Source organism: Helicoverpa armigera, chromosome 5 (genome assembly GCF_030705265.1).
Source record: "Helicoverpa armigera isolate CAAS_96S chromosome 5, ASM3070526v1, whole genome shotgun sequence".
Classification (NCBI taxonomy): domain Eukaryota; kingdom Metazoa; phylum Arthropoda; class Insecta; order Lepidoptera; family Noctuidae; genus Helicoverpa; species Helicoverpa armigera.
This window is the reverse complement of record NC_087124.1, coordinates 13,252,942-13,267,196: the sequence shown is the minus strand read 5'-3', so window position 1 is coordinate 13,267,196 and position 14,255 is coordinate 13,252,942. Positions and strand designations below refer to the sequence as shown.

Sequence of the window (14,255 nt, the reverse complement as noted above, 5' to 3'; positions counted from 1 at the left end):
TAGAACAAAAACGAAATAACTGTACGAAGATTTTTCTCAATTCACTTGTCAGTCATTAATTAAGTATTGCTCCTTCGCAGCATACCTATTTATTTAAATAACATGTTGTCTTTGTTTAAATCTAATTCTTGTTACACTATTAAAACCTTGTACGACTTGCTCGAAATTAGATGACTTTCGAAACAAAGGAAAATAGCTATTGCTTCAAGGATAGCAATTATTATAATGGTACATGTATTAATATAATACACATTCGTGATGATGATGCTTTGCAACATTTCTACGAATAAGTTGTGTCAATCTTACAGGTAAAAACATATGTATTTGCTAAGAGTAATGCAAGTCTTAATTTCAACAGCATTGAACACATTTGCTTGCAGATGAAAGGATTTTGAGGAAAATCCTGAAAGAAAGAATCTGCACATTTTTAAAAACAAAGATTAGTGACTTAAGATAAAGTAAACAGACTCATAATCCCTATAGCAATTATTTTATTTTATTCTTTATTATACACTATACTTACTTACATAGTTACAGGGAAACAGAGAGTTTATGTAAAACGGTGAGCTTAACCCAGTGTTGGGTTCTTTTTCTTTCAGAGTTCGACAATTAGAAACAAATCAAAATCAGGACATTCACTGACTCTACCTATTCACACAAAATAAATGTCATATCCAAAAAAAATAAAACCGTTTAATTATGGATATTTGTTCCTTAAACGGATGCGTGTTTATAACAACCATACGCAACAATACGACTCACGAGAGCCAGTTGTCGTCAATTTGGCAACAGAAGTTCATAATATTACATCAGATATACAACCTGACATCAATACCTTTTGACATAAGTCCTACGGCCAGTCTGACACTCATTTGTACAAAGTTTACTACTTACTCATCTGTTTTGAAATGACCATATTGAAAATACGCTATTATTTTCTTGCCCCTTCATAGCTAACTTTATATTCACAAAACTGGAAAATCTGCCAAGTTTGCTGGATTGTTCGAAATGTCACATATCCTGATGTATAAAAACTTCTTAGCAAGGAACACCGACTTATGGTTTTACTATAACATCTAGTAATAATCAAATACGGCGTTGAACAATAACTCTTCGTTGCCGCCACCCAAATAAAGCGTAGGTTTCCTAGAGGCTGACCACTGACTGAAATTAAAACCAGCCCTTGGGTCATTTAACGCTACAATTAAGCTCCTCCGCCAAAATAAACTGAATAGGATTTTTTTTGTTTCTGTAAACTTCCTAAACAAAAATGATGACATTATAAACTTCCATGTGTACTCCCCTTACGTACTTCCTTATGTATTTCCCTTATGTACTCCCCTTATATACTCCCTTTATGTACTCCCTAATGTATTCCCTTATTTACTCCCTTATGTACTCCCTTATGTACTCCCTTATATACTCCCTTATGGTTACCCTTATGTACCCTCTTGTGTACTCCCTTATGTACTCCCTTATGTTCTCTCTTATGTACTCCCTTATGTACTCCCTTATGTTCTCCCTTATGTACTCGCTTATGTTCTCCTTTTTGTACCCCCTTATTCCACCACATATTTACTCCCCTTATGCACTTCTTTATGTACTCCTATATATTGCATCGAGTGTGATTGAGACCGAGCTTTCAGGTCTTGCATTATGTACAGGAATTATTGTTTCAAGCTCGTAAATCATTGTTTATGTTACGAATACCTATTTGTTTTATGTGGGTTAACACTGGTTGCGAAATTTAATTATTTGGTCACTGTCCGACTTTCAGATTCCCGAGAGATAAAATTAAGTCACGTACAACACCGGGCTGAGTCATTTACAATTATCGGTCAAAATTGCAAACATTCCTTTTTTTGTTTAATGTCTTCCGATTTGAGTTATGTCTAATTTCGTTACTTAATCCTGATATAACAATGAGTATGATTTACGCAGTCAGTAACCAAAACCGCCAATGCGACCGCCAGTACAGCAGGATCGCCTTATCGGATACATAATATTGATCTATAGCAGCTTTACTAATATGTTGGCCAACACACTTGTGCGCTCGGCCACGCATGCGCCGCCCTACAAGGATGCGGCGATCACCTGCGCGCGCGCCGCCGACAGTGAAAGTGCCGCTGTAACTTCGTAACGGCGTTATGTCACAGCCTCGCGCCCGCGCAGTCGCGCCCCGACTATGACGCCGCGCGCGCACCTTTAACATCACCAAAAAAAATATCTCGAAAATTTGAGCGAAGTGATCGAACTAACAAGCATGTGCGAGTGAAACTTTGAAAAAAAAATAAAAATATTTTTTCCCAAAATGTCTCCCCTAGTGATAGTTTTGTTAAGTGCTTTAGTTTTAGTAAATGCCGGTGAACTGCAGGGCGACAGGGAGAGTGCGCGCGAGGAGAAGTTACGGAGTGCTTTGATTGACGCTTTTCAGAGTATCAAGAAAGCTTCGGCCAAGGGCGGCGTGGACGACGACCTGGCGTCCGACCTGATCGGCTCGCTGGCCAAGCCTGCTCCTCCGAACTCGAGTCGAAACGACAAGGCGACCACAGAGGACGCCTTCGACCTGTTCGCGGACGACGACGGGCTGTCGTTCGCGGACTTCAGCGATGTGAAGACTGAGGAGAAACAGTCGACGACGGTCAAGTCTCACAATGTGCAGCACATTGTGAAGACGACCAGCAAGCCCGCGGAGAGAACGACTTCGAAGTCTCCGACGCCTAACAAGGATGTGTTGGGGAAGCTGAGTGACTCGATCAGGGAGGCGGTGAACGAGTCGCGGAACGTGTTGCGACGGGACAGCGGGAACGTGACGGAGGTGCTGGGGATAGAGAACATGCTGCGGCTGTTCGACGCGGACATCCTGGTGCGCCAGTGGCCGGAGCTGCAGCGCCTGGTCTCCGGGGAGTGCCGCGCGGACCTGCAGGAGTACGTCGACGGCCTCGTGGAGAAGCAGCTGTGGGCGCTCAAGAGTAAGTACCAGATTCTTAGATATTGGTTAATGCGAATTCTATTTATATGATTTTTGACAATATGGGTCAGCGTGACGATTGAATACGAAATTGTTGAATCAGTTTTTTCGCAACTCATATGGTTTGGTATCTTCAGAAGAATCTGTGAGTTACACAAGAGGCACTTTTACCAAACATTGTGCAAATACATGTGCTGCTTCGTTATATAAACTTGAAATGGTTACTCTTATACTACGTATATAATTTGTGAATAAACTTACACGATTCGCTTTCGAATCTCAATATCAAAATATTTTAAATACCTATTTCACTTACGCACAAAATAGACTTTCTTTTTGAATACGTACGAATGCCATTTTTGAAAGTGTTCCATTATTATCTATTCTGGTTTTCTTAAAACCATCAAATTACGAACAATAAGAAATGTATATTCTCCTATATTAATTAGTAAAACTCGTCTCTACTTACTCTATCTGCCTATTTGCCTTTTTATCACGACTAAAATATGAATCTAATAATGATAAAATTCAGCACCGAACAGTTAAGAGAAAAACTAAAACGCTTTTAATCCAAGAACATTATGCGAATAAAATAGCCGACAACCGCTACTTATCTTAAACAAAAGATAAAATAAAACATTGTAGAATGTAAGCCACCCATTTCCGCAACTTACCGTTCAGTCTTAAATACGTTTTTCTTTTATTTATGATTTGCAATATAAGGCTTAACAGAGCCTTTAACTGTTATTCAATTATTTCGTAACTGTAAATGTTAACTTCTGATTTAACTGCAAGGTTGTTAAGATTACTGCTAATGAGTTCTTTATGGGGAAATTAATTAAACGAATAATCAAGCCTGTATTTTTTTGAATCTTATAGTAAGTGAATATAGCTTTCATATTCAAACTAAAGTTCTAAAATGAAGAAGAATATTTTGAATCAAAACAGTAGTTTTTTTAAATGCAACAAAGATTATTATGTTTTATAATATAAGACTTAAAATATAGATAGATCATTAAACTTTGGACCTTAATCAAGCAAAACAGACTTCAGCTTAACATTTGCATGTTTTGAAAGAGATGAGGCAACTAATCTATTAAGTAATAGCACATAATATACGTGGAATCAAATAAAACGTAATCGCAGTTAATATGCAGAGCCAGTTCATTTTAACGACTTTAAACACTAATTGCTCAAGTGTTTGTGAAATAATGATTAGGGGAAATTGCGATTTAAGTTCAAAAATGTTTTTGTAGGTAATTCCAATTTCTTTTTAATTTTAGTTTAATCAGAAATAGGTTTAGGTATGTATCCAGCTATTCACTTTTAAATTGTCACACACAATTTTTTTCATTTTCTTTTTCGGAGTGGCATTTCACTGAATTTAATGATAATACTCTACAATTTACAAAAACAGCTTCATTAAATTATCGAGTATCTTCAAATCTATCTTAACTAGGCCACTCTAACGGATGGTTAGTTGCAAAAAACTTCAGAAAACAACAGGTTGTATAGCTAGAGGCTAGTTTTTCTAAACACTCGACTGCGCGGAGTTGCGTAATTGAAACCGAAATTCCGTATCTGGGTCAGTAGCGCCACCGAGCGGAGTTAATAAGATCAACACAGTTTGTTTACTTGCACAACCGATTTCTTTTTTTTTAACTTCATTATATAGCTTTTGGCAAAATCGTGCTATAAGTTTGTCAAAGAATAATATATTTTATCGTAAAGGAATGTGGTTTAAAATTGATAAACGAATTTTGGATAGTACAGTATGTGACAGTGAAATTATATTTTTTTATTAGTGATGATATTGGCTAAGTTTACAATGACCAACATAAACAAATAAGGTAATTTGCTGTACTCATAATGATTATATTGACATTTCATTAACACATCTATAAACTGCGTGTGAATAACAATGAATATGATGCAAGAATAATTTGAATTATTATCCGTCTCATCGTGAAATGCAACTTTTTGATCTAAAGTTGTAGGAATATGCATTTGCACATACATTCATTAAGTTTCAATAAACGATGAATTTACGATGATCGACTAACCTTATATGAGTTATATCTGGTTCCAATAACTTCCTCACAAAATAACGTACCTAGTACATATTCTTAGTCAATTTAATTAATTAGTAGACTTAATTTAGTTCTTAAGAATTTACGTAAAACTAGACAAAGATATCTAAACTAGTGGTGGTTTACCCACCTAAATGAAATTAAAAATGTCACTCCTTTTATGATTTAAAATATTTGACGAAGGATGTAGAAATTACGAAATATTTGCGACAAAAAATCAAGGTGCTCAACTAACTTAATTAAATAGACCCAGAGGCATTCTTGGCCAACTGTTTGTAAAACTCTTCAAACATATAGTCCACGAGGCTTATTATAATACTTCGCTAGTTATACCACACCTCACGTATGTAGATGTAAGTACAATAAACTTATATTTACTTAACTCAGAACAAATAGTAGGTACGTTTCCGCCATAATCAGGGACAACTGCTTTTAATTATTAATTTTAAAAACAATCCATTGAGCAGTCGATAAGAGGAAAATTTCGTAAAAATTGCAAAAAAAATGATTAAAAAAAATATTCATTTTTCTTTTCATTACATCTACATGAGTATCATCTATAGATAAATTAATTTTAATACAAATCGTATTGTATAATGATAATCTGCTTCCTGAAAAACAACTACTTACATCTTGTTCATAATGAGAGCAAATTAAATAAGTATCTTAAACAAAAATAGACTAAAAGTTACTTAACTGCGGAAGTGATAATGTTCAGACGGAACTGAGATGCGCAAGAGAGATAAATAAAAGCATAAGTTTCTTCTACATTACCACAGTACGGTAACATTTCAAAAATAAAACAAAAACGTTTCATGCTAACTATACATAAAAACTTTACACAACTGTTTACCTTACATTTCCTTATTTTAGTTTTACACGTACAATTAAAATTAATGTTTTTTTTTTTTATACAGCTTTCCAAAATCATATTTTATTTTTTACAACATGACATATTATGCGTACCATATTATAAACTTGAATAAGTTGTCAAAATCACCTGTGCTTGTATCCCCATGTGGTTGGACCCGACTGTCAAGAAAGATTTAAAAAAATGGTAGGTACCTAGCCTGAATGTCTCATTCATATTGTCAGAATAAAATTTGAAATAAATGATCGTATTCATCGCCTTATCGGAAAAATATAAAAGAAGTTTGACAAATTGTATGAAGAACTGAAGAAAAGAAAATATATATGGTGTCATTTATTTAAATAAAATCAAATACGTATAAATCTGTCAACGCTATGAATATAATCTTTGCTTGTATTATTCTGTGTAAAATACGAGATGATAAACCTTAGGCACAAAAGGTAGAGAAAAATGACATTCCTTGACAGCAAAAGATTATACATGTCAGAAGAAAATGCATGTACGGGATCTTAGATCCCCCATAACAACTGCGTTATTCCATGATTTCCACCAGTTTTCCAGTAAATATGTGTAATATGTGTAAAAAATGTATGTGTAAATATGGGTAGTAGAAGTATGTGTGAATACTGAAAGTAGAATAAAATCGACATCCAGGTAGCTATTTTTCTTTTAATTTTTTTTCCTTAAGTGAATTGGGAATTGGATTTAACATCATAGGTATACCACTTATGGCGAAATATGACCTCGACTGCTAGGCATAGGGCGATATATTATGTATGTATGCACATACATCATAGCATGACGTAAAAATTCCGATACATATGCAATGTCCACCATCGCCCGACCTTCGCTGGTTTGGCCAACATCGTTGATTTGGCAACTGCTCGGGCGCATGCTTACCTATGTAACAATGGCCGATCGATGTCTCTGAGGCAAAGAGTGGCTATTTTAGTTAAATAAGTACAGTCATGCTTATTCTGCGATTGGTCTGTCCGTTGCAATTTTTGCTGATGACAAATGAATAGAGATAAAAATTGTGAGCAATCGATTGAGTGTCATAGTTTTAAAGTCAAGACAAGCAATAGAAAAATCTTGTAACATAATGAAAATTAGATATTCATCTCATACACCAAAATCTGGCTTTGCTTATTTAACTTTTTTAATTTAAAATATGTGTCATAGAATGGCCGCATTTTGGGTTTAGTTACTTTCAGACAATTCTGGGTATGCTTATAAGTTTATCTTATACTACGACGACAACTATCTAACTTTTTCCATATAGCTAAGTGCAGATAACACAAAGGCTACCTTTTACCAGACCTATATCCCTATAGGTAATAACCATTCACTCAAACCATAAACAAATAAATGAGCCTACTTTAAGTACCCTCCATGGTACTAAAGCTACCGGTCGTCCAAATTCCTTTTCCCCGAACATCCATCGGGCCGAGGTCAATGACCGCATTGCTCTGACAGATGCAAGCCGTAACAATTGAATTCAATGTCAGCTGCATCCAGTTGGGTAATGTGATGTGGAAACCAGGTACCAGTCAACCTTGTCTTCTCTTTTATAGTCTTTGATGTAGTTTTTGGATTTTCAGAACTGGTTTGAGGCAAAAAAAAACACTTTGGTAAAGATTTCATAATTTTTGAGCATTTTATTTATGCATAGGCAAAGTACCTAATTTATTTTAGTCTATAAAAATATATAGACTATATAAAATACCTCTTTCTATTAAACCAAAAGCAGACATTTCTTAACCAGAAACTACAACGGATATTATTAATGGAATAGTCGCGTGATCTCAGTTCATTTGTAAGTACAGTCAAACCTGGATAAGTGAGAACTGGATAAGTGAGAAAACTCTATAAGTGAGAGTAATAGCCAGGAACCGTCATTTTAAGCTCCCAAAACCTCTATTAGCGAGAATCAGAAACCTCTGTAAGAGAGAGTCGTTTTTCCCTCATAGACCTCCGTTAGTGAGACTGTTACTTATCTATACCTCTATAAGCGACAGTCGAGCTTTATTTAACATCTGCAATTTTACGACTCATTCTTAACTTTCGTGGCACCATTGTTTTTGTATTGTTTTCTCGTCAATATTGTACCTATTCTATTTCGTGAAACTAATAATATTGTTATTCTATCGCATTCTTTTGGAACGGACACGTGTGCCTGTGTACCATCCTGGCTGTCGGAACTATAGTTATCAATTGCAAAGGAAAGTTCAGTTCTGCATCATGTCAAAACGCACAGATTCCGGAAACAGAAATAAAGATCATTACAATGAAGCCAGCTTCAAATGCGTTGGAGACGGTCCATCAGTACTTTGAAGACACGGCGGTTGTTGATCTAGCCATATTCGACAAAATTTATGAGTTAGAGAAAAACATTCGAAATACAAAAACAGAAACCCAAACGAAATTGACGGATTTTTTTAGGGTAAATAGATTCTAAATAAAATAAAATTACATAGTGCATACATTTTTGTTTAGTTTTCGTAAGCATTTAAAATATATACACAATATATGTTGTGCATATGATGCACATAATTCTATCATATTACATATGTATCTACATATTCACTACATTCGTACATTCTGTGGTTTGTTATTGCTGTGTACCTCTATAAGAGAGAAACGCTACCCATATACCTGCATTAGCGAGAAACTCGGGTTAGTGAGAAACCTCTTTAAGCGAGAATGAGATTGTGTCCCCTTGAACTCTCGCTTATCCAGGTTTGACTGTATTTTGAAATACTGTACACGCTGACAAACGATCGGGTATTAATCTTGTATACTTACACTTCTTATGATACCTACTTCCTTTTAAATTTGATAGAACCACTCTAATCAGATTTACAAAATATATTGTCCGATAAAGTGGGTGTTTATTACGAATGGATGGATGTAGTAATAAACATATTTTTTTCCGATGATTGGGAAATATAGGCGCTTTTCACATATTGAAATCTTTAAATCTGATCTAACTTAGATATACAAGAAATTAGGACCTGTAGGCTACGTTATACATTACACTCGATTACCTGGTAGCTGAAAGTAAATAATCTACAGCTACAAAAAACAAATCACAGAAACAATTTACAGACAATTATAAAAGTTCATGGTGATGCGATAGACCACCATGAACTTTTAGATAGTTATTTAGGTAAAACATATTTTTATATTACATAATGGCACCAAGAAGTCACAGAGCCAAACCCAAATTGCAAAAACAACCTCTACGTTAACACTTGCATATAATAATACCATTTATTGTTATCAAATCTTGACATGCGATTCGTCGTTGTTTTTACGGTCAATTGGCCATCAAATTATTAGTTGTGACCAATTTATTAGCCATGGTGCCAATGGGGTTATAGAAACATGTAGCAATTTGTTACGGAAACCTTAGCATAAACTCATAAATGGTACGCTGTTAGTATAATTTGACACTCAATTCTCTTAGTTATCAAACTGAAAATGGTTATATAAAAATAGTTGAGTAGATAAAAACAAAATGGTCACTTAACGAACCCGCTATTTTCACGAATTTTCAGCGTCTTATCATCCAATATAACAATATAATCATCAAAAATATTAAAGCACAAACTGCTGCTCTCGGTTTTACACGGATCCCGGGGAAATCACTTCCCGTACAGGGATAAAATATAGCCTATGTAACAAGGGCACAGAATGGCTTTTCAACAGTGAATGATTCGTTGAAACCGTAGCCTCTAGAATATTAACAAACCAATGTTTCCTCTTTATAATATTAGTGAGATGACGTAAACTTCTAACTACAAAGTTTTTTTAAGACCATCGAGGCATTTCCCTACAGAAATTAAAAGAATCTGTTTGAGATTTTGGGAAAATACCTAAATAACTTTTTAGTATATTTTTCTAACCTCTACTTAAGCCACATTAACCACTACACAACTAGCTTGTACCACAGTAGTCGTGAGAGAGATACCAAGATCAGCGACTTTCATCTCACAATCATATTGTTGCGTTGCGTAAGGTCGCCGGTTCGCTTCCCAGTGCGGCTGTTTTGCTACCGTGCTGGTGGTCTGTGATTGGCTATTGTTTAGTAGTTAATTGTTGGTTCAAATACATGTATTTCTGGAATTTAACTATTTTGTGAATTATCAATATAAAATTAGAATATACTTAGTTGTTTCCTTGCAACGTTATAAGATGTTTAAGTAGGTAATGGACAGAATAGAGTTATGTAGGTGTAATTGGGCCCGGGAATGGTCTTTAGCTGACCAGTAGTTTAGATTTTAGCTGGCTGTATGAACTAGTGGACAGAACGTAACTATAAAGTCGACTTTTGATTCACAGGGGTAGTTAAATTAAAAACGGCTCTCTCAATCCATTCTGCATCAATGACTGCATCAATGTAACGTTCAAACTATCATCACGAAGGACGATATATAATAAAGTAATTTGTACAATCACCACGAATCCATCTAAGTTTAATGTTTTAGCTATAAAACTAATGACGAAATGGTTGCAAACATCTGCGCATGCGCGGGATCGCCTGCGTCGAGTGTTGCAAGTGAGAGGTTGACAGAATTATAATAACTAGCTACTCGTGTTGTTTATTTTGAAATGTTAATACTGGCCTATAAATTGCACCTTGAAAGAATTTACAAAACTGTCTAGAAATGACCTTTTTTATTCAAGCAGAGCAGGAGTTCTATTCTTATTAGGTTGTAAAAGTTACCCAGATTTCTTTATGAAAGAAGAATGTAGATGACATGAAGAGTAAGTCCCCATTTTGTATCGTAATCTGTATGAACTTACACGTGTCAAAATCAGCGATAGATATGCAAATTGCACGGTCAATAAATCTAATAAAAACTAGCTAATACATAAGTTACAAATTAAAAAAGAAAGTGACATTAATTTCACAGTAATTCTAAAGCAGACATACATAAGTACATTTATAACCTTGTGTCAATTCAATTTCTAAGAAACATCAATATGAAAAGACCTTTTACAATTAAAGTGAAAAGTCATTGATTCAATATTGAATCAAAGAAATTCGCAACGTCACTACTATTTAATGTGTCATGGCGTCTGTTTGACAATGACATAATTTTGACAGCTTTCGATTGACACATCACTTGGGTTCCTAGTCATGCGTGAGTTATGCAATTTACTTTGCATCGTCGTGAAAGAACCATTGATAGATAGATAGAGATCTGTGCTAGGAAATAGTGAATGGTAGACGTAGAGGGGAATTAGAGCTCATTTTCACCTTCATTTGAATCGGGGAACAGTTAGCTAACAGTCTGTTTGTAAAAGATTCTCGTTGTTTTCCAACAATAATAAGGATAATGGTGCTCAATAAATTACAACAAATATTTTTTTTTACTTTAAGTCAATATTAGGAGTACGTGCCACATTAAAACCTTTAAAGAACAATAAATATTGAACTGTTTCATGTGACTGTACCTTAAAAGGTGTGACTTCCTGACAAATAGGTAATATAAAACATGTTTCATTATTTAAATGCGATATTTTTAAAACAGTGGTCTGCTAAAAGCTATAGTTTTATTGTAGGAATATAGAAACTAAGCTATAATTTATACCGTAAGTTCTACACTAAACGCACTTTAACATATCCTATAATAAAATCCAAATAATAACACGGAAACCAAAACCGCCGAATGGCACAAAAACCCTGAACCTTCCGTAACCGCGGTAACTGCAACTCAACCTTGCGCAGACGCAACTGCCCAAGTATGGCCGCGTGTCCTGTGCCACTGGACAGGACTTGTTAGTTTCACTTTCTATTTATGTACTAATGTGATTGAGACTTGTCTGTGTGAACGTATGTGTGTGCGTATGTGTTTTCTTGCGAGTTTTCCTTCTGTTAATCTTGACGGGAAAATGGGTCTATATTGTTTTCCTTCGTGTAACAATATTGTCATATGTGAGAATGAATGTAAAAAAAATTGAATTGCCATATTGGACTGTCCTCAATTCAAATAGGTACAATCATTATATAAACAATCATACTTCTCATGAAACAAGGAAGTTATTAAAAGATAAAGAATATACACTACAATGAAATTGCACAGGTTTTTTTGACATGCTCGAAAACATATCAATTCGCTTACAAAACTCTATTAACCATTCGCTACAGTGCAATCGATCCACACGCTATGAATGAAAGTCCTATCTACCAGTATCTAAATACATTTACAAACAAACAGCCAACACGTATTAACATTTAAACGTGGACATGTACTGTAATCCCAATAAATCCCATGTTAACCATAGATAACTTCGTGCAGCTGGCAACACTTTCTATTATACTAGCTATCTATGGTTTCCTCCTGTGCAGTGTGTTTATTAATGTGAAAGTCGATATGGGAAGAGTTTTTAACATTATTGTTAGACTAGTTGTGCCCCGCGGCTTGATCCGCTGATGGCCCTTGACCTTCGACATGGAATCTTTCGCTTATACTTGCTTTTCATGCTTCCTCAGCTACTAAGAGTCCACTCAACTATCGGCGTCTTTGATATACCAAAAATGTTATCTGAATAGCTGTTTCTAGTGGTTCCACCGGCGTCTCGAAACTACTTCTCATACCCTTTTAAATATGGGCTGAATGTCCATGCTAATATAGGAGAACGTAGTATTCTGACTGTGAAAGAGTTTTTGAAATCAGTTCAGTAGTTTAGCAGGAATGTTTACTCTATATGTACTCTGTAAACGATGATGATACTCTTCTAAGATGACAAGCGCGTACAAATAAACAATCTCTATAGCTTTATTATTAGTTAGGACGTATACAATGCAGTAAGCACTGCATCAGTTTTTGGAACTATAAATCATACAACATATTGTTAGGTAGATGCTAAGTAAATATTGGTTATCTTCTATTAAATCTAATTCAAATAAATCTTATCTTTGTACGTCTAAGCAACCTCTTAGCGCACTGTCACCATATAATTTATATTCAGATTAATAATTTATGTTCCTCTCGAGTAGGAAGCGGGTAAGTTATTGAAAGCTTGTAAGCTTAACCGTATCATTTTACTGGACTCAATTGATATTTTATGAGAGCAACGTTTGGCCGATGAAAGTTATTAAAGAGACAGAAAATATATGACAACTCGAAGGCATTAGTTAAATGCTTAGACTTTTCCCGAGGATTTCCTGGGTTCGTTCGTTTCCTAGGAACCAAATGGCAATTGATAAACTTAGGTTGTCTTAAGAATAGAATTAGGTACCACTCAATCTGTCTAAATATGTCAATTGTCATAAGTATTGTCAAAATATAAAATTCTCCTGTTTGTAACGATTTACGCTAAAAGAGCTGCTTCAATTTACATTGAAAGAAACAAATTAATACGACCCTACGGATGTCCAAAGTTTATATTTCTTATTCACACAAAACACCTAGATAAGACATGAAAACTTATACATATCTCAACAAGCGACATGTCCTATGCGTGCGTACGCGCAGCCTTGTCCGTTAGCCAGCAGACTATTATCATCAGCCGGTAATGAAGACGCGTGGGAACCATTGTGTCGTATGGGGCAGGTCAGGGGGTGAAGGATGGGTCATGTGGTACACCCTCGGTGGTTACAAGACTTGGAGCAAACTACTAATAGGTAGTGATTTTATCATTTCTTCTTATCTTCTTGTAATTTTTTACTGGATCCTTGTCTGTGCTTGTCTATGCCACTTACAGCAAATAGCTAAAAAATCATTATTTGTCTCGTAAATGAATAATTTGAGAATGGACTAACCACATTTAAATATTTATTTAATTTAAAAGAGTACTTTGAATCAATGTCTCTATCAAACACAAACGGCAAACTCAATTTTGGTTTCGATTACAAATCGCTCACACAAACATTGCAGCGTATTAAGGTCATAAATCATAGTTTCTTCCAACCAGCCTAATATAACAACAATACACCTATCTTTCACATCCAAAGCAACAACAACCGATCACCAACGCGTTGCTACGTCACATTATCTCGTACTTCCCTGCGCGCGCGCCGGTGCTGTGGTTGCGCAACCTCGTGTGTGAGAGCGCCCGGTTGTTCACGTAACGGATGACCGGATCTGTTGGTTGCCGGTGCACGTGGTTGCTGTCGTGTGTGCACTATGGGTTGTGATGACCCATCTTGGTGATTTGATAATCTGGTAATGTTGATGGTGTTCTGATGAATTCTTCACATATCACCATTGTTGGTTAAGTTTATAAGAAAACGATATGTTTTTCCGCGGTTTCACTCGCACTCCCGTGGGAACTACTCACATACATGGATAAAATATTACTCAATCGATTT

The 14,255-nt window shown here is 35.4% G+C and overlaps 1 protein-coding gene across 1 annotated transcript in view; it reads left to right on the top strand.

The window, feature by feature from the left end:
* Nucleotides 1–2,287: 2,287 nt before the first annotated feature.
* Nucleotides 2,288–14,255, top strand: part of LOC110374658 (uncharacterized) — a gene marked incomplete at its 5' end in the record, with an annotated part of 38,733 nt that continues 26,765 nt past the window's right edge. The window contains one exon of the mRNA XM_049842796.2: nt 2,288–2,972. Coding sequence (XP_049698753.2) covers nt 2,288–2,972 — 685 coding nt within the window. The remainder of the gene's footprint in view (nt 2,973–14,255) is intronic.